Source organism: Quercus robur, chromosome 2, assembly GCF_932294415.1.
Source record: "Quercus robur chromosome 2, dhQueRobu3.1, whole genome shotgun sequence".
In the NCBI taxonomy this organism is placed as follows: domain Eukaryota; kingdom Viridiplantae; phylum Streptophyta; class Magnoliopsida; order Fagales; family Fagaceae; genus Quercus; species Quercus robur.
Window position 1 is genome coordinate 14,511,629 of NC_065535.1, and position 27,850 is coordinate 14,539,478.

The 27,850-nt window shown below is 38.3% G+C and overlaps 2 protein-coding genes across 3 annotated transcripts; both read right to left on the reverse strand.

Moving 5' to 3' along the window:
- Positions 1–76: 76 nt before the first annotated feature.
- On the reverse strand, positions 77–2,492 carry LOC126712528 (dehydrin COR47-like). Its single transcript, XM_050411883.1, has 2 exons — positions 1,710–2,492; positions 77–829 (listed from the first exon to the last, which is right to left on the reverse strand). Exons 1-2 carry the CDS (start codon positions 2,346–2,348, stop codon positions 341–343), a joined length of 1,128 nt encoding a protein of 375 aa, XP_050267840.1. The 5' UTR covers positions 2,349–2,492; the 3' UTR covers positions 77–340.
- Positions 77–26,842, reverse strand: LOC126712527 (uncharacterized). Of its 2 annotated transcripts, XM_050411882.1 has the most exons (4): positions 25,358–26,842; positions 24,694–25,102; positions 23,362–23,801; positions 77–347 (listed from the first exon to the last, which is right to left on the reverse strand). In XM_050411882.1, exons 1-4 carry the CDS (start codon positions 26,713–26,715, stop codon positions 341–343), a joined length of 2,214 nt encoding a protein of 737 aa, XP_050267839.1. In that variant the 5' UTR covers positions 26,716–26,842; the 3' UTR covers positions 77–340. The 2 variants fall into 2 exon arrangements, with proteins under 2 accessions (XP_050267839.1, XP_050267838.1); XM_050411881.1 differs by lacking the exon at positions 77–347 and having other exon boundaries at positions 23,110–23,801.
- Between the last annotated feature and the right edge of the window lie 1,008 nt (positions 26,843–27,850).

The window sequence follows — 27,850 nt, forward strand, 5'->3', positions numbered from 1 at the left end:
AATTAAAAGCTTCTCTCTCTTTATCCTTCCCTCTTTCCACCATTGTCACAAAGCATACAAAGTGACAAACAAAACATTGTAGCTAAACCAGTCCAATAAATATTATTGCATACATATATATATATATATATAACTCGCAAATACTTTTTAATTAAAAAAAAAAAAAGCAAATAACAACTCTCTTTTTTTTTTTTTACAAAACTCACATATAAGCACGTAAAAGCACTTGTACAAAGTATTTTTTTATATGTAAAAATAAATAAAATAAACACAGCATATCAAATTAACAAACAAACCACACAAGCGCCAACATTTTTGTAAACACAACAACGAGCTGTTCTTAATGGGCAGCAGAGTCTTTCTCTTTCTCTTTCTCCTTCTCTTCCTCAGTCTTTGGGTGGTAACCAGGGAGCTTCTCCTTAATCTTCTCCAAAATGCCCTTCTTCTCCTTCACATCGCCTTCATGATGAGTAGGTGGCTCAGAAGTGGTATACTCTGCAACCGAAGGAGGGACCTCTTCAGGCTTCTTGTGCTGGCCTGGAAGTTTTTCCTTAATCTTTTCAAGAAGGCCCTTCTTTTCTTCAGCTTGAGCTGGCTCTGCCAATGGTGCCTCTGGGAGTTTCTGAACTACTACCTCTTCTTCGTACCTCTCAACTGGGATGCTGGTGTCTTCATGCTTCTTCTCCTCGTGCTTCTTCTCTTCGAGCTTCTTCTCTTCTTCCTTGTCTCCGCCACCTATCTTCTCCTTGATTTTATCCTTCAGTCCCTTCTTTTCCTCCCTTTTCTTCTTCTTCTTCTCTTCTCCTTCACCTTCCTCATCATCGCTAGACTGCAATTTTCAAACAATCCAAAGTTCAATTACAAATTATTCAAAGGGTTAGAAAAAAGGGTTTTGATGGACTCACATTTTCAAAAATGCGAACAAACTGATGCGAATATGGGTAAAAGATAATAATAAGTCAATGTTAAAATGACCGTTCATCATTCACTGTAACTTATTGAATAAGTTATAATTATTTTTTTATTATTTTATTTTTTTTGAGAATCAGTTATAATTAAATCTGTGAAAGCAAAATTGACTATTTATAATTAACAACGAAATTTCTAAAAATAATAATTGACATGAGTCTATTTACCTCAACAACAAGTTAAAAGTAAAATTAATAGTTGACTATTCACAGGCGACAACGCTAACCATAACAAGATAAAAATGTCACAAATTGCGGTGGTATCTGTGGTTATAAAAATTTAAGGACCGTACGAGGCTGTAATTATTACACGTGGCGTTATGGGTCCCAGTTATTTACAAAAGCTGGCAAGGGACGAAAGTCCCGCAGTCATTCATGGGAGAGTCCTTAATTCATGGGATGCATCATGCCACGCGGAAATGATGAAAATCAACGACAAAAGCTTTATGGCCTGGCCACTCTTCCTTTGAAAATATGTAGGTCTACGACTACGATGACACACACAGATCCATTATTTCTAATGGTTCCAACTTTCAGGTCCTACGTTTTACAATCTCAACTATCAGGAATCCAAAAATACTATATATATATATATATATATATTGGTGAAGATAATAAACAGTAACACACAAACAAGGAAATTCATTGAACAATCAAAACAAAACTTTAAAAACAAAAACTGTGTAAAATATTTAAAAATATGGAAGATATTGAAATAGATATTAGATATAAAATACTTACAGAGCTAGAGCTGCTGTTAGATCGGTGTAGCTTGCCGAAGAGACCAGGTTTCTTCTCTTCTTCCTTCTTCTCCTCCTTGTATGCCTCTACAGGCTTTGGTTGAGAATGAGACTCATACACTGAGACTTTCTCCTCTTCCTTATTATGGAAGAGACCGTGTTTCTTTTCTTCTTCCTTCCTCTCCTCTTTGTAGTAATCCTCTGCAGGCTTTGGGTGAGAATGAGACTCATACGCTGGTACTCTCTCCTCCTCCTTCTTCTGATAGAGACCATGTTTCTTCTCTTCTTCCTTCCTCTCCTCCTTGTAGTAATCCTCTATAGGCTTTGGGTGAGAATAAGATTCAGAAACAGTGAATTTCTCTTCTTCCTTCTTCCCCCAGAGACCGTGTTTCTTCTCTTCCTCCTTCTCCTCCTTGTAGTACTCATCTACAGGCTTTGGATGAGAATGAGATCCTCCTCCTCCAGACACACTGACTTTCTCAAACTCAGACGCCATCACCTCCTCTTTTGGCTTCTTCTCCTCTTTCTTCCCCAAGAAATCAAACAAGCCTCGGTCCTTGCTCTCCACAGCTCCCTCGTTACCACCAGGGGTGGTAGTGGTAGTCTCATACTCATTCCTCTTGTGCTGGTGCTCCGCCATAATTGTTTCGCTATCAAATAATTATCACTACAATACACAGAAAAAGAATAAACCAAATGAAAAGCTTGTGAAATGTTTTTTCTCAAGTTTATGTAACAATGAATATATGCGTTATGACTTATGAAATGAGAGTAGTATGACAGGTTTTATATAGAAGTTAGGAATCCAGATTCCAAACAATGCATTAATAGCATAAAATAAAATAGCATCGTCTTACGCGTCTCTGACGCGATTAAGCTAATTATTAACCGACATGTCTTTTTTTATTTTTGTGGAACCGACGTGACGCATTCATTTCGAGATGAAATTAAAACTTTAATATTCTCACTCTCTGGTTTTAAATTCTTTAATTGTACTCGCTATTTTTGATTGCCAACTGTCATTGGAGGCAGGAAAATTCTGGTGACACAACCATTTGCACAACTTTGTGCACAACTCGTCCACGTGGTGAGTTATGGTTGGTGGAGAGGTGAGGTCACCTCTCCACCAACCATAACTCACCACGTGGACGAGTTGTGCACAAAGTTGTGCAAATGGTTGTGTCACTAGAATTACTCTTGGAGGCATATCTTAATTGTACTCGCTATTTTTGATTGCCAACTGTCATTGGAGGCATAAAAATGGCTGATAGAGTAAGCAAAGTTTGAGCGTGTTGTGTAAACCGAGAGAATTGATAGAGTAAACTAGATACTGCAAGTAACCCCGTGGCCGAGCATGAGTATGGATGCCATCATGCCACTGATTGCCACACTTTCCACCTTGTATAAATCTCCAAACCTTAATTACGTAAAAATTCATATTATATTATATTATATTATATTATATCATATCATATTATATATAATAATATAATATAAGTTGGGTTTGGATACTGTGGTTACGCTACGTGACTTCATCAAATTCTAAAAATTTTATTAAATTTTTAGATTTTATAAAACTAAAAAGGAATATTATACTACTTGAATTTTAATTCATTTTTATCATTAAGTACTTTATCTCTTTAAAAATAAAATAAAGAAATAAAAAACTACTTCACGTCTGCTTCATGTAAGATGGTAAATATAGATTAATATTAGATTAATCAAAAAAAAATTATATAGTAAGCATAAAATAAAAATTGCTTCATGTAAGATTGTAGGTAAATTCATATTAGATTAAGGATTCTAATTCATACTTATCTCTAATTCATTGTTGTCATAAAGTAAGTGTATCTCTAAAAAAACTGAAATAAAAAACTGCAGATTAATATTAGATTAGTCAAGATTCTAATTCGTAAATATCTCAAATTAAAAAAATCAAGACTCTAATTCATTCTTATTTCTAATTCATTGTTATCATAAAGTAAGTGTATCTCTAAAAAAAAAACATACCGCTTCCTCTAAGTTTTTTTTTTTTTTTTTTTTTTTTTTTTTTGTATTAACTCTAACCTAAAAAAAAAAAAAAAAATCTAACAACAATCTAGCTAATAATGTTAACTATTTTTTTGGGATAAAGTATTTAAAAAAAAAAAACTAATATGTAATTAACCTAATCTTCTTGATTAGGTAACTTCAAGGAGTTTAGAGTATTTGATTTTTACTTGGACTCCTTTTCTAGGTGGAGTATGTATATATATACACTGTTAGTTGGCGTAGTTTTTCATTCTCCAACTTATTGTACAGTTTATTTTTTATTTAGGCTTCCATTTTTCTACCTACAATCATGTAGGTATGTATTTTTACTCTAATTTTTTATTATAATCAATTAAATATGTTTTATGTATTTGTTGCCTTTTGTTTAAGCTAATTTCCTTATGTTTTTCTTTTTTTGAGGGGGTAATTTCCTTATGTTTGATCTAATTTATATGCTAATGGTTTGATCCAATTTAATTATTTTGTTGTCCAATATATATGTAAGTTGTCAAAGTAAATTCCAATCATAGACTATTAAATATACATACAATTTTGCGATCTATATGGTACTTTGTTTTTTTTTAACTCTGTTTAATTTTCTTCTTGATTTTTTTTTTCCAGGTTTGTCAAAAAAGATTTTAAGCATCCTAAGAAAGGTTTGTAATCTAGATGTAGAACTTTGCAATTTTTTTTTTTTTTAATTAGAACAAATGTTTTATTCCTCAAATAGTTCTATCTTTAAAAAGTGGCCAATTTTATGTTACTTTGTCTAAAGATTTTAATCATTAATATTATTGTTAATAATACTGCAAATCACTTATATTGTAGATTCATTAGATATAAAATTCATATGCGAATAGTTTGATACATGTAACTACAAATGATATTATAGCACAATTGGTATGTTAGAAGGTAATTTTGTATTAATGTGCTATCATTTTATATTTGATGGTTGTTATACCAATGCAATTTATTCCTTTCGTTATAATAATTACTTATTTGGTTATAATAATTATAAATATTCTATAAGTTTTAACATAAAACCGTGAAATGCACAGGCCTTCAACTAGTATATAATAAAAGTTGGACTTAGACGTCATTGTTGCGTCACGTGACTTCACCAAATTGCAGAAATTTTATTAAATTTTTAGATTTTTAAAGAACTAAAAAGGAATAGTATACTACTAGGACTCTAATTCATTCTTATCATTAGATTAACATTATTTTTTTATTTGTTAGGATATATTTCTTAAATTAAGGGATAATATTTAACAAAAAAAAATTTAATTTAGATAATATTTATCACCTAAATTTTCAAAATTTTAATTCTACTCTAATTAAAAGTCTATTTTAAAAAATTTCTAAATTTAAATCTCATCCCACATTTTTGTTGTTTCTATTTTCCTCAAGTTGCAACTTAAATTTTATTAATTATAATTATTATTATTATTATTAAATTAATATTATTTTATCAAAATATCAAGATACAAAACTTGATTATTAAGGGATAAGCAAAATCCAAATTCTTCAAGAGGTGATTAATATAAATCTATCCTAAAAAATAGTATATATATCCATTAATTTTTTAATCTTTATCTATGCCAAAAAACAGTATATATTTCCATTAATTTGATAATTTCTACGTTGATGACATTTAAAATTTTTTTCAAAAAAAAAAAAAACTATCAAAATAAGAAGTCTGAGAAACAACCTCCAAAGGAACACAAGAGGTTCGACTTGAAGAAGCTTTCATATGAGGAAAGGAAGGCCAAATTGATTGACAGATTGAATGCTTTTAACTCTGTAGCCGATGATGATGAGTAAAAGTAGTGTTGGATTCAGTGTTTAATATTTGTTAATTATCTGTGATACATTTTGTTTTTTTGTTAGAGCAACTAAGAACCTAGCCGTGTTTTTCTTTTTGTTAAATTTGTCATTTTTGCAGGTTGTCTTTCATCATCTATATAAAACATCAACCATGTTCTCTTGAGCCCAATGATGTTCAAGAAATTGTTGATCAAGAGCCTGCATCTCCAAGTACTCCCGGCACTCCAAGTGTTGTAGAAAGTTCAACAGACATACTTACCTCACCTTATTCTAAATCCCATGAAGAGAAAGGACCTTCCTCCAGGATTAAGTTGAATCATCCTTCTGAAGTTGTTGTGGGAAACATGAATGAACTTACACTAAGGAAGCGTACAGTTGATAAATGTGTTGCTAACTTTGTGTCATATTCTTATTATTTGTCACAAGTTGAACCCACTAAGGTCGAGAAAGCTCTTTAAGATATAAGCTGGGTTGAGGCTATGCATGATGAACTGCTTCAGTTTCAAAGGAATGATGTTTGGACTCTAGTACCTAGACCGGAAGGTGAGCACATCATTGGCACAAAGTGGATCTTCCGCAATAAGACTGATAAGGAGGGCAATGTGATCTGCAACAAGGCTCGTCTTGTGCCTCAAGGATACTCTTAAATGAAAGGAGTAGACTATGATGAGACATTTGCTCCAGTAGCCCGTATGGAGTCCATCAGGATTCTCCTAACCCTGGCATGTCACCTGAAGTTCAAGCTTTACCACATGGATGTAAAGACTGCTTTCTTGAATGGGTTCCTTAAAGAAGATGTCTATGTGGCTCAACCTAAAGGATTCATTGATTCACACTTTCCGGATCATGTGTTGTATCTCAAGAAGGCACTCTATGGTTTAAAACATGCCCCCAGAGCTTGGTATGATCGGCTCACACAATATTTAGTATCTCATGGGTTCACAAGAGGAAAAACTGATCAACCTCTCTTCATCAAAAGTAAAGACGACGAGTTGATAATTGCACAAGTCTATGTTGATAATATCATTTTCAGGTCGACTAAGGATGAACTTGCTCATTGTTTCTCCAAACTCATGCAAGGACACAAATGATGTCTTAACTGGGTATTCTAATGCAGACTGGGCTGGGAATGCTGATGATAGAAAGAGTATTTCGGGGGGTTGTTTTTATGTGGGTAATAATCTTGTCTCCTAGATGAGCAAAAAGCAGAACTCCATCTCATTATTCATTGTAGAGGCTGAATACATCACTGCTAGTAGCTGTTGCACCCGACTTCTATGAATGCAAAAACCATGGTTTTAAAAATTGGTACGGTGAAATAACTGAAAAAGGGACTAGTTACTGATTTTCTGATCAGATCGGAGTCCGACCAATAGTCGAATTGGTGACATCATAAATAATTTAATTAATAATTATAAAAATAAATAAATAAATAAATAAATAATTTTATACTTGGTCATTTTAACTAAAAAATTAAATAATAGTAAAACATTAAACTTTAATTTACCAACTTTTAGACACTACTCAACACAATTCAACCAAAACAAAAACAAAAAAGCATATACAAGCACCCACAACCCATAAGCCCACTATAAAATATTTTAGATTTTTTTTTTTTTTAACCTTTCCAATAACAAAAAGTAAGTGCATCAATGGGAAGTAATATCATTACCCACTTGATGTTTTTTTTACCTCCACACATTCTACACATTAATATTCCAACTACCACACATTTTGAAATCTTGAAATCTGTACAACCACTGTCACACATTTGGTTCAAGTTTCAGCACTTCTTTACATTTTCCCATCTCTTTTTGCTTTTTCATCTCTCTCTCTCTCTCTCTCATGAATATGTGCATTCGGTATTGAGTCTTCAGCATTGTCACAGGATGCCCATCCTCCAATGACTCATCATGAAACTCCCTTGAAGTGAATATTTGCATGTGCAAGAGGTAAGATTAGTAAAAAAAAAAAAAAAAGCCTCAATTGAAGCAGCAGATCGTTACAAATTTGCTTATCTTTGGGCTTCTTTGGTTCTTCCTCAACACAAATATAATAAATCTATTCTTATTTTCTTTTGAGCAAAAGGTAAGTAAAGTAGATCTGATGTTTTTGGGTCACTGTGGGTGTCTTAGGCTTCACCACTTCATACTTGAGAGTATATTTTCGAAATCAAAGCCTCTCTTCTTAAATCTGAAATAAGATCTCTCTTTTTATTTTTATTTTTATTTTTGGGTTAAAAAATACAACAGCTGAAGTATTTATGAAGAAGTGCTAAAACCGGTTTAACGGCCTTGATTATGGTCCAAATCCCGGTTGAACCAGTCAGTCCAGTCCCATTTTTAAAACATAGGTAAAAACTCCTCCTTGATTATGGTATTCATCAAGAACATCTTACAATCTATTGTGACAATACCAGTGCCATCAACTTCTCTAAGAATCATGTTCAACATTCTCGAACTAGACACATAGATATTTGACATCACTTCATTTGGGAGCTTGTCGAAGATGGTACTTTCACTCTTGAGTTCATTCACACTGATGATCAGAAGGCTAATTTGTTCACCAAATCTCTTGATAGAAAATGGTTTGAATTCCTTCGCCAAAACATTGGTGTTATCTCCATGGATTGATCTCCTCTTCTCCTCCTCCTTTCTCATGCATTTGCATCTAATTTTATGTTTTGCTCTGTTTAACGTGTTTTTGTTTGTTTGTTTTCAGTTTTTGCTTTATTTTGTTTTTCAAAAAAAAAAAAAAATAGAAAAATACAAAAACAGTTTGTATTTTGTGTACGTTGGTACTTGTGTACCTTGGATAGCCATTGAAACAAAGTTTTTAAACTTTATATCTTTTGTAACTTAGATGAGCACCTCTATGTACAACTAAGCAAGTGAGCTTTGTGGCTCATGTTTGTGATGAATAAGATTAAGTAATCTCTTGTACTTAACACTCGTATTACTCTTTTTGATTGGAAGGACTAGAAAATCCTAAGAAAAATACATAAATAACTATCTTACCATTGTTGCCCCGCCAATCATGAAATAACATTTGTATGCTTCGGCATAGTAAAAGTGCAATGTCAAAAGCTTCGCATCATTAGGTATTTCTTCTCTCTCTCTTATATGCCCATGTGTGATATGCTTAACAAAAGAAAATATGCAAAGAAAAATAAAAATAAAAAAAATCAAAATGCTTTATATATGATTGCAATCTTGTCTTCTAGAAGATGTGAGAGTTATAGGATGTACCTTGAAGGTGATAATCTCCATCAAGCAATTATGATTGTGTGTGAGTTAAAATGATTTTCTTATATCTTAAATCGTCATAACACGTAGACATTTATACAATTTTGCGATATTTTTCACACACAACACGTAATATTCTTTACTACTCTTGATACATGTGTAAGTACAATGTGATTTGACCATCACAAGGAATACATGTGTTAATGTATGCTTACTAAACTGTCTTGATTTGTTTTTGAAATATAAAATTGGTTAAACTTGTTTAGTGTGTGTGTATGTTTTGGATCTAAATGCTTGTCGTTTTTCTTGATGAGAGATGATTTTGAGAGCTTAAAATATTGTTTGGATCTTTGGTTCAGTAGCATGCTTTATTGCATTCATGTATGTGTTTTTCTCTTTTTTGAAAAACTATTTTTGAGCAATCTTAACAGCTAGGCTATCTATCGAGCCTCTTCATCTTCCTTTCTCGACAACTGTTATCGCAGTTTTGATCTATCGAAGTTTTTGAGAATTTGTCTCGATAGCTTCTCGACAGATTCTTGATCCATTGAGAATGTTTCTGTATGCTTGATAGATACTCGATAGCTTCTCGATCCATCAATGTCACTTTGCTATGAACACCTCTCGATAGCTCCTCGATAGCTTCATCTGGCGAGAATTAAAGCTCAACACCTCTCGATCCATCGAGCTTCGTGTTTTCTATATATATCATAGTTCGATTTTTTCTCTCTCATTTTATTCAATCTCTCTCGATAGAAAAATGTCTCTCCCTCTTCCAAACACCTCTCACTCATACTCTTCATCTTCCCCACTTATTCTTTGGCCTCAATAGTGATTTCTCTCTCTGGTATGATCTTCTCTCTTACATTTATCATGCATTTAATCTCTTTTGACCTAACTTTTGGGGTTTTTGAAAATTTTAGGGTTTTTCAAAATTGATGAAGTTTTTGTGAAATTTTAGGATGGGTTTTGTTTAAATGATCTTAAATGTTCATGCATTGCATCACTTTTGCATTTTAACAATGTTTCAAGCATTGTAGATGTGTGCTCTATATGTTGAAATGATGTGTGCTGGTAGGATTGGATTGGGCTGAACCCATGATGTTTTTATTGTTGTATGTCACATGTTCATGCATTTTTCATGCATACGTACCATTTTTTTCTATCTTATTGATATTGATTTATGTTGGTACTTTTCTGTTTGTCCCTTTCTCTCTCTCTCTCTCTCTCTCTCAGTTAATTGCTCTATGGCACCTAAACGTAAGTCTGCTCCGTCCTAGAACCCTCTTTGTTCCGGAGCATCTACTTCTGATTCTACACCCTCTCACGTTCGGTTCCGTGATGAGAAGGCCCATACAAACATCTTGGAGAACCTTTCACGACGCAGCATTCATTCAGAACGCTGAGTCATCCTATCAGACTTTTTCGATATTGACCTTCCCACTATCTACTACAGTAAGGGTTGGGAGTCACTTTGTGGCATCCCGATCACTTGTCTCTCCGTGATCATAGAAAAGTTTTACTCTAACATGCACAGATTTGATTATTCTATACCTCATTTCATTACTCGTGTTTGAGGTACGCGCATTGTAGTCACTCCGGATCTTATATTCGAGGTGCTACATGTCCCAAGGGTAGCGCATCTTGACTACCCCAGCTGTGATCATCTTAGGACTGTGTCCAAAGACGAACTCTCGTCTCTCTTCCGTGAGACACCTTCATCTTGGGGTGACCATCAAAATACTCATTTCTTGGGCTTTGCAAAAGGTCCAAGGTTTCTTAATATGGTGATGACATTTGTTCTCCATCCCTTGTCTCACTATAACTCCATTACTGAGCCTCGTGCTCGATTTTCGTTATCCCTTCTCGAGGGACTCACTATAGATTTTCCCTCTCACTTTATACTCTCCCTTATAGATGTTTATAAGGATACGATAACCTGTGACAAGCTCATTTTCCTTTCGTCTATCACGCGGATTCTCCACCATGCGTTTGTCTCCTATTCTAAGACTACACACTTCTTTGTCATGTGTGCCATAGACACAGCGACCGTTAGATGGAGCGAGGCCCAGCTTCGACTGAAGCGGCCATGGACCGAGATGGCAACTCCTTTGGCATCTTCAGCTCCATCCACATTTGCTCCTTTTTCTTCTACGAGTGGTATGACCTTCAAGGCAGTCATGTCGTAGCTTCAGCGCATGGATGCTTGCCTTGACACACTCAATGACGTGTTGTGTCAGGTGAACACCCGTATCGGTCGTATTGCGCAATGTCAGGCTCGCCTTGATGCCTTTGTGGAGTCTCTCTCTCCTTCTCCAGAGGCATTTGAGGATGAGGACGATGATGGTGATTCTGACAATGACGATGATGATAAGAATGTGGATGCTAGCTCTTTCGGTGACTACGAGTTGACTGCTTGAGTTACTTGTCCTTTGTCATTCGTGACAAAAATGGGAAGTAGTTTTGGGTATGAAAGTAGTCATGTTCTTAAGGGGAGAGTTAGTATAGGAGATTTTTTTTGTTAGGGGGAGTGTTTTTTTTTTTTTTTTTTTTTGAGGGATGTAGTAAGGACTTTTTGTATCTTTTCTTTTCTCTTCTTTTTAGATACATTGTTCTTATTTTGTGATAGCAAACCTTATACTCATTTTGATATATATATATATATATATATATATATATATATTGAGGTTGTTATTACATTCTTTCACCGATCTCTTCATGTGTTGTTTCTTTTCTCTCTTTATGCACATGCTTCTTATTTATTGTATGCAATCTTTTATTTCTATTTCACACTAAGATGCCGTGATGAGTTTTGTTTAAAGTGTTTCAGAAATACAGGTTGTTAAAGTCTTTCTTGCCATGAACTCCTTGCAAAGTTTTTCAAGAGTTTGTGTTAGGATAGATTTTATTGTATTTAGCAAGTGAGTATGAGTTGAGTGATTTATGACTTCTCTCATATGTTCATTTGTTTGCTATGGTTTTGTCATAGATTGCCAAAGGGGGAGATTGTTAGGACATATGTGAATCATGTTAGGAACATATGTCATCTAGAACTGGCTAATCCTTAGACAAAACGCACTTTACTTGTACTTGTTTGGATCTAGGATGTGTTTAATACTTCAAGAAGTAAGAGTTCAAGTCCAAGTGTTAAAACTATGCAAATTTGTCCAAGAATCAAGTGAAGAAGTGCTGTATTTTGAAACTCGACAGATAGCATCTATCAAGTTTTAAAAGGGATCTTTAGCACGATGCTCGACAACTGTTTGATAGATAACCTATCTATCGAGATTTACAAAAATCAATTTTTTCAGATCTGATTTCACATATATCCATGTATACATGTTTAGACTTTTTTTTCTCACAACCCTAAATATATATAAGGATTATTTTAAGGACCATCACAGTTGATGCAACTTAATGAAAAAGTTTTTCACAAGCATATTGTGACCAGAGACATATGCCTTAGTTCATCTTTCTCTTGAAGAAGCTGCTGCGTTTGTATGCCGTAGGGTTTTGTAACCAAAGAGTTTCGTGATCTTCATCGTGTTGATGAACTGAAGAACTTTGCAGCCAACATCCTTCTCAAGTTGTTGGTTAGTCACGTACTGTGAGCCGTGCATTGAAAATGAGAGATTGTCATTACAGAACAAGTCCAATTAGGTATTGGGGTAAGGGTTCGACTGTAAGTTGGTATAAGGTACTGAGATTCCTTTATTTGTAACCGCTTGTTGTAATAATAGTGGATTTTCGGGAGTGTTGACCTTAAAATCACCCCGTGGGGTTTTGCCTTAGAGGTTTTCTCTATTCGTAAACAAATCACTACCACGCGTTAATTGGTTAATTTATCACAAGGGATCAATACATTCTTGGCCTATCAATAACTAAACTAAAATTATTAATTCAATTTCTTTTTAGATTTTTAATGTCATAAATTTTGTTTATGTAAGTCATATATTATTTAGTAGTTGAAAGATCTATAAATTTCATATAATTAAAAAAAATTGAATTTTTTATTGAGCACTTATGTTGTATTTATAATGTACTTTTTTTTAAGTACTTTTATATTCTGATGAAGTGCAGATTCATCAGTCGTTGTGTGTGCGTCCAGATGGAGCCGTTCTTTTGCTTATGTCACCCTGAAAATGGTAATGTAACTCCCTTAAGGTGGTCACCGGTGTGGTGCCTGCCACAACGTCTCCGATGCCAAAATCAGTATAAAAGAGTTTTTAAGAAATAACAGATTATTAGAATAATTAGCACTATTCTTAGGTGTCTGTGTACCTTGTGCTGGTGCTTGTGAGGGCCTTATATATGTTTCTACAGCCCCTAGCCGTTGTGGCAGTTATTGTGGCTTTAATGTCTTTCTTGGTAACGCCTTGTGCTCAATAGTATGGACTTCAATGGGCTTCCAACGGTCCATACAACTGTTTTTGTAACCGTCCGAGGTATTATTGCCCGTATTGAATGGTTTTGCTACCTTCGTCAATGATGTGGACATTTGATCAGCTCGTCCTAGGGGATGACCTCGTTGGTAACGATGATATCATCCAAGGAAGTTGAGTTCGTCAGCCCCATCAGCTGCCCCCCAAGCTCTGTGGTTGTCTGTGTGGTGGCGATCACCAAGAGGTGAATTTTTTTTTTGTCTCTTGGGATTTCCCTCCGTATTCAATGCGTAGTGGTGGCACTAGGAGTGTTGTGGCCACGTGGCACAACCTGAAGGGTGGTTTTAATGCACCACTCCATGTGACTCTCGGATTTCCCGCTGTTTTTTTTCAATTTTCTGTGCTTAACTTTTTAAACTTCCTACCTTCTCTTTCTTCCTCACTTTTCACTTTCCCTTTTGCTCTGTGTTTTCCGAGTTGCCATTGCTGACCTCTTGCTGCCATTGTTGCTATGAACCTTCTGCGTTTTGCCCTCTCTCTCCACCGCTATTGAGGTATGGCTTCTTTCCTCCCACTGTTTTTCTTTAAGTAGATAAATCTGTGGCAATTTTCGATTTTTCTTTGGCTTTTCTGTGTTTTTTTTTTTTTGTTGTTTTGGTCTTTCTAGGATTTTTACCCTTCTTCTTCTTTGAGTCCTATGCTTAGTAGCTCTGAGGTTAGGGCCCTTTGTCCCTCTGTCTCTTTCCTTTTTGCCCGTTTAGAGGGGTCTTTAGGTATTTTCCCATATCTCAAGAAATTCGTGTTAGAGGGTAGTGGCTTCTGTATAGTATTGGGTGACTTGCTACTGTTGCTTTGTCAATCAATCGATTGGTTTGAGGCTTTGATAAGGGAGCAGGGAGTGATGTCAGAGGTGAGGTCGAGTGAGTTAGAGACTGGGTTATCATCTAGTGATAGACCCATGGAGGGGGATACTGCCGTCTCTGCCCCTCGAGAGGTTAGGGCTTTTCATGCTCTCCAGAAGGAGTGTGGTTAAGACGACGAAACACTCTCTAGGTTTAAGGACAGATTTCAATTCCCAGATAGGGTTAGGGTCCGTTTACCTAGTGAGGAGGATCGGGCTTGCCACTTCTTCCCTGGGGAGGCATGCTTCGACGTGGCTGCTTTTCTTTGTGGGCTTAGGTTCCCCGTCCATCCCTTTATCATGGAGTTGTTGGGCCACTTCGGTATTGCTCCTGGGAAACTTATGTCCAATTCATGGAGGATAGTGGTCAGCTGTATGGGGATATGGCTGGTTGCTACCAGACGGAGATATGATCAGGGTGGACGAGCTCATCTACCTGTACCATTTGAAAGCGTCTAAGGAATATGGGTATTATGAGCTGGTGCCATGGGAGAGGAGGACTAGGATCGTCTAGAATCTTCCCTCATCATTCAGATATTAGAAGTCCCGGTTCTTTTTTGTGTTCGGAGACGATTGGGAGACTCCCTCTAACGAAGTTTGGGGTGATCTCCTAAGGCTGCTCCATTGGTGGAGTACCCCGAATTTAGGTGTGTCATTATTCCTCCTAGCTTCTTAATTTTCTTTGTTTATTTGTTGTCACTTAACTCTTTTGCCCGTTGTCTTGTGCAGTTAAAAGACGACCTAAGCTTAAAAGTAGGTACAAGGGACGTGTTGAGAAGGCAATCAAGTACGCAAAGACAATCGAGGACTTTGATGATCTGGTGGATCCACGAACTCTTGCCTTCTACTGCCTTGGTCTTGAACCATTTGCTTTTGTCCTGCAAAACTTGGATATTGAAGAAAAAAAGAGTAAGTGTTAGGCTCGTCCATATTGATCTTGTTGCTCTTTTCTTTTCTTTTCTTTTCTTTTTTTTAAAGTGTTCTCCTTTTGCAAGAATGACTACTAAATTTAACCAGGGAATGTATGCCCGGATGAGGACTAAGAAGAATGAGTTGCTGTCCAATCTTGGGACCAAAGGTGTGCGAGTGATGGAAAAGGGGATTCCAGTCACTATAGCAACACCGCCCACTCCTGCTGTCAAATCGGCGAGGACGGCTTCCCCGGCCACTTCAATTGAGGAGATTCCTCCTCAACAGAGTAAAGGCAGAGGACCGGGGATAAGCAAAAGGAGAAAGTTGACTCCTAGTCTTCTAACGTTTGGGATGATGCTGAGGTGGCACAAGCTCGGGCACAAGACATTTTTACCGCCGATGATATGAAGGTGTTTTCGGGAGTGTTGGCCAACGAGGTTATGGGTCATCATCTCCACAAGCTTGTACATGTATAGTATTTATGTGATCTTACCTTTTTCTTCCTTTTGTGTCGTCTCTAACATTAGTTCTCAATTTTCTGGTGCTTGGGGAGAGCATTTATATCACTTCCGAGTACCTTACTCAGGAAGCAAAGATTACCTCGTCAGTGTCTAGGCTGGAGGCTCTGGAGGTGGAAAATTCTAAATTGAAGAAGGATTTGATTACTACTATGGACGAGGCCAACTTCGTCAAGGAGAAAGTTAAGTATCTGGGAGATGACCTTAGGGCGGAGAGGCAGCTCATGTTGGAAAAGGACGAACAACTCCTAGCTGCTCGGGAGAAGCTGAAGGTCATTGCTGTAAAGGCCGTCGAGGGTTTCCAGCAAACTGAGGAGTACAGTACTATGCTCTTTAGTTGGTACTTCAAGGGCTTCGAGCTTCTTCGTTGGTACATTATCAAACATCCCATTGGAGTAGACCTCGAGAATCTTGATATGGAAGTGGTTGATCAAGAGATGGCGGCAGATGAGGTTGCTCAATCTACTGCTCCTAAAGCTACTCCCGGGGACACTCCTATGCCTTCTGTCGAGCCGGAATTTTGTTACTTAGCACCTTTTTTTATCATGACTTACACTCTTTTAAGGGATCTTGCCATCATTTGGCCTCGTTAGTAACTTACATCCGTCTAGGCGGAATCTTGTTACTTAATCATTTTTTTTTTCTTTTGGTGACTTACACCCTTTTAAGGGATCTTGTCATCTTTTGGCTTCGTTAGTAACTTACATCCGTCTAGGTGGAATCTTGTTATTTAGCAATTTTTTTTTTCTTTTCATGACTTACACCCTCTTAAGGGATCTTGCCATCTTTTGGCTTCGTCAGTAACTTACATCCGTCTAGGCGGAATCTTGTTACTTAGCCATTTCTTTCTTTTCATGACTTTCAAAAGACTTGCTTGCACTAACACATTGGCTGAATAGTTCTTTTATTACTTTCAAGAATGAATACATTTTTCAGTTACATTTATTGGTGGTACTTCTTCAAATGCTCGATGTTCCATGGTCGTGGGAGCCTCTATCTATCTATGGTCTCTAGGTGATAGCTACCTTGCTTGAAGTAATGGACGACCCAGTAGGGTCCCTCCCATGTGGGGTCGAGTTTCCCTTAAGCAGGGTTTTTGGTTGCTGGGGTGACTTTGCACAGGACGAGGTCTCCTATGTCTAGTCGTCTGAGCTTCACCCTCCTGTTGTGATACTCGACCATCTTCTGTTGGTACTTTTTCATCTTATGAGAAGCTCTTTCTCGAACCTCGTCTACGCAATCCAGGTTGACTCTTAACTGGTCGTCGTTACCCTCTTCCTGGAATATCTCTCGCCTGATGCTAGTTGCTCCTATCTCGACCGAGATTACTGCTTCGGTGCCATTAGTGAGTCTGAAGGGGGTTTCTCCTGTTGGTGTCCTTACCGTAGTCTTGTAAGCCTACAAGACATTGGGCAATTCTTTCGACTAGGCCCCCTTTGTGTTGTCCAACCTGACTTTAATAATCTTGAGTAGTGTCTGATTAGTCACCTCTATTTGTCCATTAGCTCGTGGATGCCCCGGGGATGAGAACTGGTTCTTGATCCCTAGGTTTGAACAAAAATCCTTGAAGCCTTGACTGTCGAACTGCCGCCCATTATCTGTTATGATCGTCCGGGGAATCCCGAACCTACAAATTATATTCCTCCACACGAAACCCTGGATTCTTGCTTCAGTAATGGTTGCTAATGACTCTGCTTCAACCCAGTTTGTAAAGTAATCAATGGCGACTAGAAGGAACTTTACATGTCTTTACCTTGAGGCAATGGGTCAACGATGTCAATTCCCCATTGTGCAAATGGCCAGGGGGAGGATATCGTTGTCAGCTTCTCGGCTGGAAGGCGTTGGACATTGCCAAACCTCTGGCATTTGTCGCACTTCCTGACGAGCTCCCTTGCATCTACCTGCATCGTGGGCCAGAAGTAATCTGTTTTGACAACTTTACTTACTATGGATCTGGGGCTTGCATGGTCTCCACAAACCCCTTCATAGATCTCTTCGAGAATATACTTGGCTTCCTCTTTGTCGCACTTCAGGTAAGGCATGGAAAAACCTCTTTTGTATAATGTGTCATTTAGGATCATGAATCTGGCAGCCCTTTTCTGACCTTCCTAGCTTCCTCGGCGTCTTGTGGGAGGTGTCCATCCTGGAGAAAGGATACGATCAGTGACATCCAGCTGCCAATGTTCTGGATTGCAAATGTGGAGATTTCTTCGATGTTGGGGCATTTCTGGACTTCCATCTCCAAGCCCGGGCTAATTGATCCTTCTTCTGACGATGCTAGTTTTGCAACTTCATCGGTTACCATGTTCTGGCCTCTGGGGATCTGCATCAATTCTACTCTATCAAATTCTTGGGTCAGATGCTTTGTCAGCCTGAGATATTTCTACATTCTTTCCTCATTTGCTTCATATTCCTCCTAAATCTGCCCTATTACCAGCTTAGAATCACTCTGGATAACCTAGTTTTTTGCTCCTAGTGATTTCCCGAGTCTTAACCTGTCAGTATTCCTTCATATTCGGCCTCATTATTGGTGGCCGGGAGTTGCAGTTGAACTTCATATCTAAGCATTTCTTCGTCAGGGGTGGTTATGACGACCCCTACTCCTCCCCTCCTTTTTGCTGACGAACCATCAGTCTGTATCGTCCACCGTTCTATCTCGTTGGTGAGGCTGTTCTCGTCTAGGAGGGTGAACTCGGTGATGAAGTCTACCAAGGCTTGTGCCTTAATAGCTGTCTTAGGGTGGTACTTAATGTCGAACTGGTTAAGTTCGATTGCCCATTGGATCATTCTCCCTGCTGCTTCAGGCTTGTTCATGGACTTTTTGATGGGTTGATCCGTCATCACCAAGATAGGGTTCGCCTAAAAGTATGGTCGCAGTTTGTGCGAGGCTACTATTAACGCGAATGCAATCTTTTCAATCCTTGGGTACTTAGCTTCAGCACCTTGGAAAGCTTGATTGACATAGTAAACTGGGAGCTGCTTCCTTTCCTCTTCTCGAATAAGGGCTGCGCTCACGGCCATGGTTGATACTGCCAAGTACAAATATAAGTTTTCCCCTTCCTTGGATGGACTCAAGAGGGGTGGATTATTCAGGTAACATTTGAGTTCCTAAAACGCTGCTTCACATTCGTCAGTCTAGGCGAATGCCTGCTTCAATGTCTTAAAGAAGGGCAAGCATTTGTCCGTCACTCTAGAGACGAACCTATTGAGAGTTGCAATTCTTCCTGTGAGCTTCTGGACTTCTTTGACGGTCTTGGCGATGTCATGTTAGTATGGCCTGCACCTTTTCCAGGGTTTGCTTTTATCCCTTTGTGGGACACCATGAATCCCAAGAATTTCCCAGAGGTTACACCAAAGGCACACTTGCCAGGATTCAACTTCATTTAGTATTGTCTGAGGGTGGCAAACGTCTCCTTCAGGTCGTCCAGATGGGCAAGTTCCTCTTTACTCTTGACGAGCATGTCATCCACGTACACCTCCATATTCCTGCCAATTTGCTTGCTGAACATTTTGTTCACTAACCTCTGGTAAGTTGCTCCTGCATTCTTCAGTCCGAAGGGCATTACCTTATATTAATAGAGCCCTTGACTTGTGCTGAAAGCAGTTTTCTCCTGATCTTCTTCAGCCATTTTTATCTGGTTGTATCCTGAGAAAACATTCATGAATGTCAGTAACTTATGCCCAGCTGTAGAATCCATTAGCTGGTCTATCCTTGGTAGAGGGAAGCTATCTTTCGGGCAAGCTTTGTTCAGGTCCGTGAAATCCACGCACATTCTCCATTTCCCATTTGCTTTCTTCACTAGGATGATGTTTGCGAGCCAATCAAGATAGTAGACCTCCCAGATAAAGCCTACTATCAATAGTTTGTTAACTTCGTCTGTAATTACTTGGTTCCATTCAAAGGCGAAGACTCGTCGTCTTTGCTGGACGGGCTTTCTTTCCGGGTCCACGTTTAGCTTATGTTGAATGACTTTTGGAGATATGCCTAGCATGTCATCGTGACTCCATGTGAAGACGTCCAGGTAGCATTCCCTGGCTAGGACTTGATCTCCTTTTACCTCGCCAACACTGTTCTCAGTTGGGAACTTTACCATTAGGCAATAGGTGGACGTGGTCGACTTCCATCGGTTGAGTGTGGGCCTCCCAATAATCACATTGTAAGATGAGGGGCAGTCTACCTCCAAGAAGTCTAACTGACGGGTCAACTGCCTCAGGTAGGTCTCCACTATTACTGTCAATGTCATTATACCCTTGGGATATACTCTGTCTCCACTGAAACTGACGAGGGAGGAGTCAAATGAGCGTAATCTTCCTGGATCTAGTTTCAGCTGCTGAAAAGCGGGAAGGTAGACGATGTCAGCAGATTTTCCATTATCCATGGGGATTCTCTTGGTATTGAATCCTTCAGTCGTGAGCATTATGACTAAGGGGTCGTTATGAGGCTGCTTCACTCCCCTAACATCTTCCTCGTTGAAAGACATGTCCTGATCCGTCTGTCTCTGCTTAAACGGGGGTATCATGTGGACGCTATTCACCTGCCTCTGACATGCTTTCTTGAGGGATCTGAATGACCCGCCTGTGAATGGCTCTCCTGTGATAGTCTTTATCTCCCCGATCACATTCTACGACGGCTGGGACGTGTTATCTTCGTCTCTGGGTGAGGACTCGCGCTGGTTTTTGCTACTGTCCCTGAACCTACTAGACTCCCCCTTCTTTACATGCTTTTGCAGTTTTCCTTTCTGTATCAACTCCTTTATTTGCTCTTTTAAGTCCCGACAATCTTCTGTGTAGTGGCCATGATCCTTGTGAAACCGACAGTACTTTTTCTTGTCACGGACATTAGGGGATGAATGTAATGGCCTTGGCCATTTGAGGTAGTGCTTATCCTTAATCTATGTCAAAATTTTGTCAACAGGCATAACTAAAGGAATGGATTTTACCGTTTGAGGAGTTTTTTCGTCTTTCCTTTTGCCCCCGTCACTGGTCCAATGATCTGGATGCTCCCTTTTTTGTCCTCTATGATCGTCTTCCTTCCTTCCCTTGTCTCCCAGCTTTTCTACGTCCCTTATGGCTGCTAATGCATCTTCGGCATTCATGTACTTTTGTGCCTTCAGGAGCATCTCTGCCATTGTCTTAGGAGGATTTTTCGTGAGTGAAACCACGAACTCTCTAGACTTCAGCCCTACCTTAAAGGTCGTCAACTGCACTTTATCGTCAGCTTCATCTACCTCCAGGGTCTCTCGAGTAAAGCATTTCACGTATGACCTCAGGGTTTTCTTCTCCCCTTGTCTAATAGTGAGTAAATGGTCTGCTGGTCTCTAAGGGCATTGTCCCTCGACGAAGTGGCACAAAAAGGCGTTGCTCAACTGCTCAAAGCTATCGATGGACGAAGTTAGCAACTTTTTGAACCAATCCCTTGCAGCTCCTTTGAGAGTGGTGGGGAAGGAACGACACAATATCTCGTCAGGAAGTTGTTGAAGGCCTAGCGTCGTTTTGAAGGTGTTGAGGTGGTCTTGGGGGTCCTTAAATTCGTCAAACGGCTTAAGCTGAGGCAACCGAAATTTCGATGACACTGGGCATTCTAGGACCACCGTAGTGAAAGGCAAGTTTGTTTCCCTGACCATTCTATCCAGGCTCCGATCCGTTTTCTCTTTAATGGCGTTCCTCAGCTCATCCATCTCCTTCCTCATCTCTCGAAGAAGTTCTGAGTTCTGTTCATCTGGAGTAGTAGGTCCTCGACGGTCACTTCTTCTATGGCTATCTCTGTCATCCTTCTGGTTGGCTTTGGACTAATTCTCCTCCTGTTGAAGCTGTAGTCTCATTTCTTGATTCTGTCTAGTGAGCTCTTCAACGGTGGCCGTAGGAGCCTGGACTTGCTGAGCTAAGGCTGTAGAATCCTGGTTGGACTCCATCTAAATATAGAAGTTTGATAGAAACTATGCTTTCGAATCTGAGTACGAAAATGTCGTCCCCACAAACAGCGCCAAATTGATGAAGTGCAGATTCATCAGTCGTTGTTTGTGCATCCAGATGGAGCCGTTCTTCTGCTTATGTCGCCCTGAAAATGGTAATGTAACTCATTTAAGGTGGTCACCGGTGTGATGCCTGCCACATCGTCTCCGATGCCAAAGTCAGTATAAAAGAGTTTTTAGGAAATGATAGAGTATTAGAATAACTAGTAGTGTTCTTAGGTGTCAATGTACCTTGTGCCGGTGCTTGTGAGGGCCTTATATATGTTTCTACAGCCCCTAGCCGTTGTGGCAGTTATTGTGGCTTTAATGCATTTCTTGGTAATGCCTTGTGCTGAATAATATGGACTTCAATGGGCTTCCAACAGTCCATACAGCTATCTTTGTAACCGCCCGAGGTATTATTGCCTGTGTTGAATGGCTTTGCTACCTTCGTCAATGATGTGGACATTTGATCAGCTTGTTTTAGGGGATGACCTTGTTGGTAGTGATGATATCGTTCATGGAAGTTGAGTTCGTCAATCCCATCAGGGCACCATGTACCATGTATGGAATATAAAAGTACATGGTGTATGTATTCCATAAATTTGTTAGTAGTGAATTTTATCTTGAGCACCATGTACTTTTTTTTTAGACAACATACACCATGTACTTAGCATATATAATTGATCCAAAAATAACAAAGCAGTTTACCAATCAAAAATCATTTTAGGAAACTATATTATTACAGGAAAATTCTCGAAAGGCTTGTTACATTTATAAAGCCAACATAGCTACTTATCGTGTGGTCATAAACCACCAAGAGGAGTAGCACAACTTGCTATTACCGACAACCTTACTTAACACGACATTCCTCATTCATATCAATAAGCTTAGCTTCTATTTGGATTGAAATAAAAAATGCAAATTATTTTACTATTCAGTTTATTTTTGTTATTATTAATGACTCCATTGTACTCTTTGATACTATTCATGGGTCACACTGTACTATTTCAACTAACTTTTATCTTTATCTACAATACTTTCAGCAAAAAATTTTCAATTTTAACAAAATAAGTGGTTCTCAAACAGACTCTGAATGCAACTTCTCAATCTCGAGAATCTACTTCTAACACCTTATCGGATGTTAGCTCTTTTCTATACAATAAAACTAATTGTCTATGTCATCCACTACAAAATATCTTGATGTAAATCATTGACATCGATTGCAAAAACAAATTAAAGAATAAAAGCAAGGGGTGGAATGGAGACATTAAAGTAAATCGTTCAACAACCATTCAATATCTTTAGTTTAGTAGTAGTTTTCAGCATCAGAAGGGAAGCCTCCCACGAGACTCTATCAGATGTGATAAAATGAGCTCATCGAACTTTAAAATATAGCCACTTTTTCATATCTGATCAGGCCACATTCTTGGTTTGCTTTCGTAATTAACCAAGATAAAGTCGGTTTTCAAAGTGGGTCAGAGATCATCATCACTTGCACCTTCGTGAATACACCAAGACACAAAGTGAAATCATATCAATGTCGAATAATTAAAAGCTTCTTCTTTCTCTTTAGCCCCTTCCTCTTTCCACCATTGACACAAAGCATACAAATTAAGTTACAAACAAAAACATTGTAGCTAACCAGTCCAATAAATAATATTACATATATATACATAACTCGCAAATACTTTTTAATTAAAAACAAAAAGCAAATAAGAACTTTTCTTTCTTTTACAAAACTTACATATAAGCACCTGAAAAGCGCTTATACAAAGTATTTTTTATGTGTAAAAAAAACAAAACAGCATATCAAATCAAATTAACAAACAATACACACAAGCATCTATATTCCTGTAAACATAACAACGAGCTGTTCTTAATAGGCAGCAGACTCTTTCTCTTTCTCCTTCTCTTCCTCAGTCTTTGGGTGGTAACCAGGGATCTTCTCCTTGATCTTCTCCAAAATGCCCTTCTTCTCCTTCACATCGCCTTCATGATGAGTAGGTGGCTCAGAAGTGGTATACTCTGCAACCGAAGGAGGAGAAGATGGCACATCTTCAGGCTTCTTGTGATGGCCTGGAAGTTTTCCCTTAATCTTTCCAAGGAAGCCCTTCTTTTCTTCAGCATGAGCTGGCTCTGCCGATGGTGCCTGTGGGACTGGGAGTTTGTCGTACCTCTCAACTGGGATGCTGGTGTCCTCGTGCTTCTTCTCTTCTGCCTTGTCTCCTCCACCTATCTTCTCCTTGATTTTATCCTTCAGTCCCTTATTTTCCTCCCTTCTCTTCTTCTGCTCTTCTCCTTCACCTTCGTTCTCATCGCTAGGCTGCAATTTTCAAACAATCCAAAGTTCAATTACAAATTATTCAAAGGATTAGAAAAAAGGGTTTTGATTGACTCACATTTTCAAAAATGCGGACAAACTGATGTGAATATGGGTAAAAAAAAAGCTATAAGTCCAATATATGCCATGATAAAAAGAAGTTTCGGTCATTTCGTAGAAAAAAGATAGTAGTACTAAGTCAATGTGAAAATTACCGTTCATCATTCACAGTAACTAATTTAATAAGTTATAACTAAATTTGTGAAAGCAAACTGACTATTTATAATTAACAATAAAACTTTTGAAAATAATAATTGACCATTCATAATCTATTTACCTCAACAATAAGTTATCAAAATTAAAGTTATCATCAAAAAAAAAAAAAAACAATAAGTTATCAGCAAAATTAAAGTTGACTATTCATAGGCGACAACCTTAACAATATAAAAATGTCACAAATTGTGGTAGTTGTAAAAATTAAAGTACCGTAAGAGGCTGTAATTATTACACGTGGCGTTATGGGCCCCAGTTATTTACAAGCTGGCAAGGGACGAAAGTCCCGCAGCCATTCATGGGGTGCAACATGCAAATGATGAAAAACAACAACAAAAGCTTTTATGGGCACTTTTCCTTTGAAAATATGTAAGTACGACTACGATGACTGACAGATCCATTATTTCTAATGGTTCCAACTTTCAGGTCCTACGTTTTACAATCTCAACTATCAGGAATCCAAAAATACTATATATATATATATATATATCGGTGAAGATAATAAACACACAAACAAGAAAATCCATTGAACAATCAAAACAAAACTTTAAAAACAAAAACTGTGTAAAATATTTAAAAGTATGGAAGATATTGAAATAGATATTAGAAATAAAATACTTACAGAGCTCTTGTTAGGTCGGTGTAGCAAGTCGGAGAGATTAGGTTTCTTCTCTTCTTCCTTCTTTTTCTCTTCCTTGTACTCCTCTACAGGCTTTGGGTGAGAATGAGACCCATATACTGAGGCTTTCTCCTCTTCTTTATTCTGGAAGAGACCGCGTTTCTTCTCTTCTTCCTTCCTCTCCTCCTTGTACATCTCTACAGGCTTTGGTTGAGAATGAGGCTCATACACTGAAGCTTTCTCCTCTTCCTTATTATGGAAGAGACCGCGTTTCTTCTCTTCTTCCTTCCTCTCCTCCTTGTACATCTCTACAGGCTTTGGTTGAGAATGAGGCTTATACACTGAAGCTTTCTCCTCTTCCTTATTATGGAAGAGACCGCGTTTCTTCTCTTCTTCCTTCCTCTCCTCCTTGTACATCTCTACAGGCTTTGGTTGAGAATGAGGCTTATACACTGAAGCTTTCTCCTCTTCCTTATTATGGAAGAGACCACGCTTCTTCTCTTCTTCCTTTCTCTCCTCCTTATAGTAATCCTCTACAGGCTTTGTTTGAGAATGTGACTCATACACTGATACTTTCTCCTCTTCCTTATTATGGAAGAGACCACGTTTCTTCTCTTCTTCCTTCCTCTCATCTTTGTAGTAATCCTCTCCAGGCTTTGTTTGAGAATGGGGCTCATACACTGAGACTTTCTCCTCTTCCCTATTATGGAAGAGACCACGTTTCTTCTCTTCTTCCTTCCTCTTCTCCTTGTGGTAATCCTCTGCAGGCTTTGGTTGAGAATGAGGCTCATATGCTGAGACTTTCTCCTCTTCCTTATTATGGAAGAGACCACGTTTCTTCTCTTCTTCCTTCCTCTCCTCCTTGTAGTAATCCTCTGCAGTCTTAGGTTGAGAATGAGACTCATACCCTGGGACTCTCTCCTCTTCCTTCTTCTGATAGAGACCACGTTCCTTCTCATCTTCCTTCCTCTCCTCCTTGTAGTAATCCTCTCCAGGCTTTGTTTGAGAATGGGGCTCATACACTGAGACTTTCTCCTCTTCCTTATTATGGAAGAGACCACGTTTCTTCTCTTCTTCCTTCCTCTCCTCCTTGTAGTAATCCTCTCCAGGCTTTGGTTGAGAATGGGGCTCATACACTGATACTTTCTCCTCTTCCTTATTATGGAAGAGACCACGTTTCTTCTCTTCTTCCTTCCTCTCCTCCTTGTAGTAATCTTCTGCAGGCTTTGGTTGAGAATGAGGCTCATACACTGAGACTTTCTCCTCTTCCTTATTATGGAAGAGACCACGTTTCTTCTCTTCTTCCTTCCTCTCCTCCTTATAGTAATCTTCTCCAGGCTTTGGTTGAGAATGGGGCTCATACACTGAGACTTTCTCCTCTTCCTTATTATGGAAGAGACCACGTTTCTTCTCTTCTTCCTTCCTCTCCTCCTTGTAGTAATCCTCCGCAGTCTTTGGTTGAGAATGAGACTCATACGCTGGGACTCTCTCCTCTTCCTTCTTCTGATAGAGACCACGTTTCTTCTCTTCTTCCTTCCTCTCCTCCTTGTGGTAATCCTCTGCAGTCTTTGGTTGAGAATGAGACTCATACGCTGGGACTCCCTCCTCTTCCTTTTTCTGATAGAGACCACGTTTCTTCTCTTCTTCTTTCCTCTCCTCCTTGTGGTAATCCTCTTCAGGCTTTGGGCCAGAATAAGATTCAGAAACAGGGAATTTCTCTTCTTCCTTCTTCCCCAAGAGACCATGTTTCTTCTCTTCCTCCTTCTCTTCAGACACTCTGACTTTCTCAAACTCAGAAGCCATCTCCTCCTCTTTTGGCTTCTCCTCTTTCTTAGTAGTCCCCAAGAAATCAAAGTAGCCTCGGCTCTTGCTCTCTACAGCTCCCTCATTACCACTAGGGGTGGTAGCAGTAGTCCCCAAGAAATCAAAAAAGCCTCGGCTCTTGGTCTCCACAGCTCCCTCATTACCACCAGGGGTGGTAGTAGTAGTCTCATTCTCATCCTTGTTGTGCTGGTGTTCTGCCATAATTGTTTCGCAACCAAATAATTATCACTACAATACACAGAAAAAGAATAAACCAAATGAAAAGTTTGTGAAATGTTTTTTCTCAAGTTTGTGTAACAATGAATATATGCGTTATGAAATGAGAGTAGTATGAAAGGTTTATATAGGATTTAGGAAGCTAGGAATCCAGATTCCAAACTATGCATTAATAGCATAAAAAAAAATAGCATCATATTACGCGTCTCTGACATGATTAAGCTAATTATTAACCGACGTGTCTTTTTTTATTTTTGTGTAACCGACGTGTCGCATTCATTTGGAGATGAAACTAAAATTTTAATATTCTCACTCTCTGGTTTTGAATTCTACTCGCTTTTTTTGATTGCCAACTGTCATTGGAGGCATATCAAATGGCTGATAGAGTAAGCAAAGTTTGAGCGCGTTGTGTAGGCTTTAGTGAGAATGTGAGAAAAAGTAGTAGTCAAAAGGGTAAAGGGGAAAGTGGAAAAGTTGAGAGAGACATGGTGGTACTGGTAGAGGGTGGTCAGTTATGGCCAATGGGGTTGTGACACGTGTAAGAATAACGTGGAAGGTTGTACTAGTGGGACCCGTTAACGTCGGCCTTGAGGATAAATATGAGAAGGTCGGTCGTCGGTGTGGGGACCCACTTGAAGAGTGAGTGAGAGTGAGTGAGTGGCGACATTGCAATTACATGCATTGGGAAGATTTACGACTCTTGTATTTGTTGGCAAAAGATATGCCTCACTGGCCTTTTGTTTTTGTTTTTTTTGTTTTTCTTTTTTTTTCTTTAAGAAAATAGCAAGATATGCCTCACTGCCACTGGTGGGCCTTTTATTTTTGTTTTTTTGTTTTTTTTCTTCAAAAAAATAACAAGATATGCCTCACTGCCACTGGTGGGGCCTTTGTTTTTATTTTTTTCTTCAAAAAAATCAAAATGTGGGAAGCAATCATCACAAACTATTCTACAGATGGTTATGGGATAAATTTTTACTTATTGTTATCTTTCTTTTTCCTTTTTTTTTTTTTTTTTTTTTTTTTTTTGAGAAAAACATGTTTTTATCTAAATTTATTACTAATATCATTTTTTATTTATCAATTACACACCATATTAGTCGTTTGTAAAATAATTTATGAC

What these genes read in the sequence shown, in the direction of transcription:
- LOC126712528 (XM_050411883.1), bottom strand. Translation starts at nt 2,348, where the DNA reads ATGGCGGAGCACCAGCACAAGAGGAATGAGTATGAGACTACCACTACC. An exon ending in CTAACAGCAGCTCTAGCTCT is followed by an intron (nt 830 to 1,709) that starts GTAAGTATTTTA and finishes TGAAAATTGCAG; the next exon opens with TCTAGCGATGATGAGGAAGG.
- LOC126712527 (XM_050411882.1), bottom strand. Translation starts at nt 26,715, where the DNA reads ATGGCAGAACACCAGCACAACAAGGATGAGAATGAGACTACTACTACC. An exon ending in GTCTCAGTGTATGAGCCCCA is followed by an intron (nt 25,103 to 25,357) that starts TTCTCAAACAAA and finishes TGTAGAGATGTA; the next exon opens with CAAGGAGGAGAGGAAGGAAG. An exon ending in ACCGACCTAACAAGAGCTCT is followed by an intron (nt 23,802 to 24,693) that starts GTAAGTATTTTA and finishes TGAAAATTGCAG; the next exon opens with CCTAGCGATGAGAACGAAGG.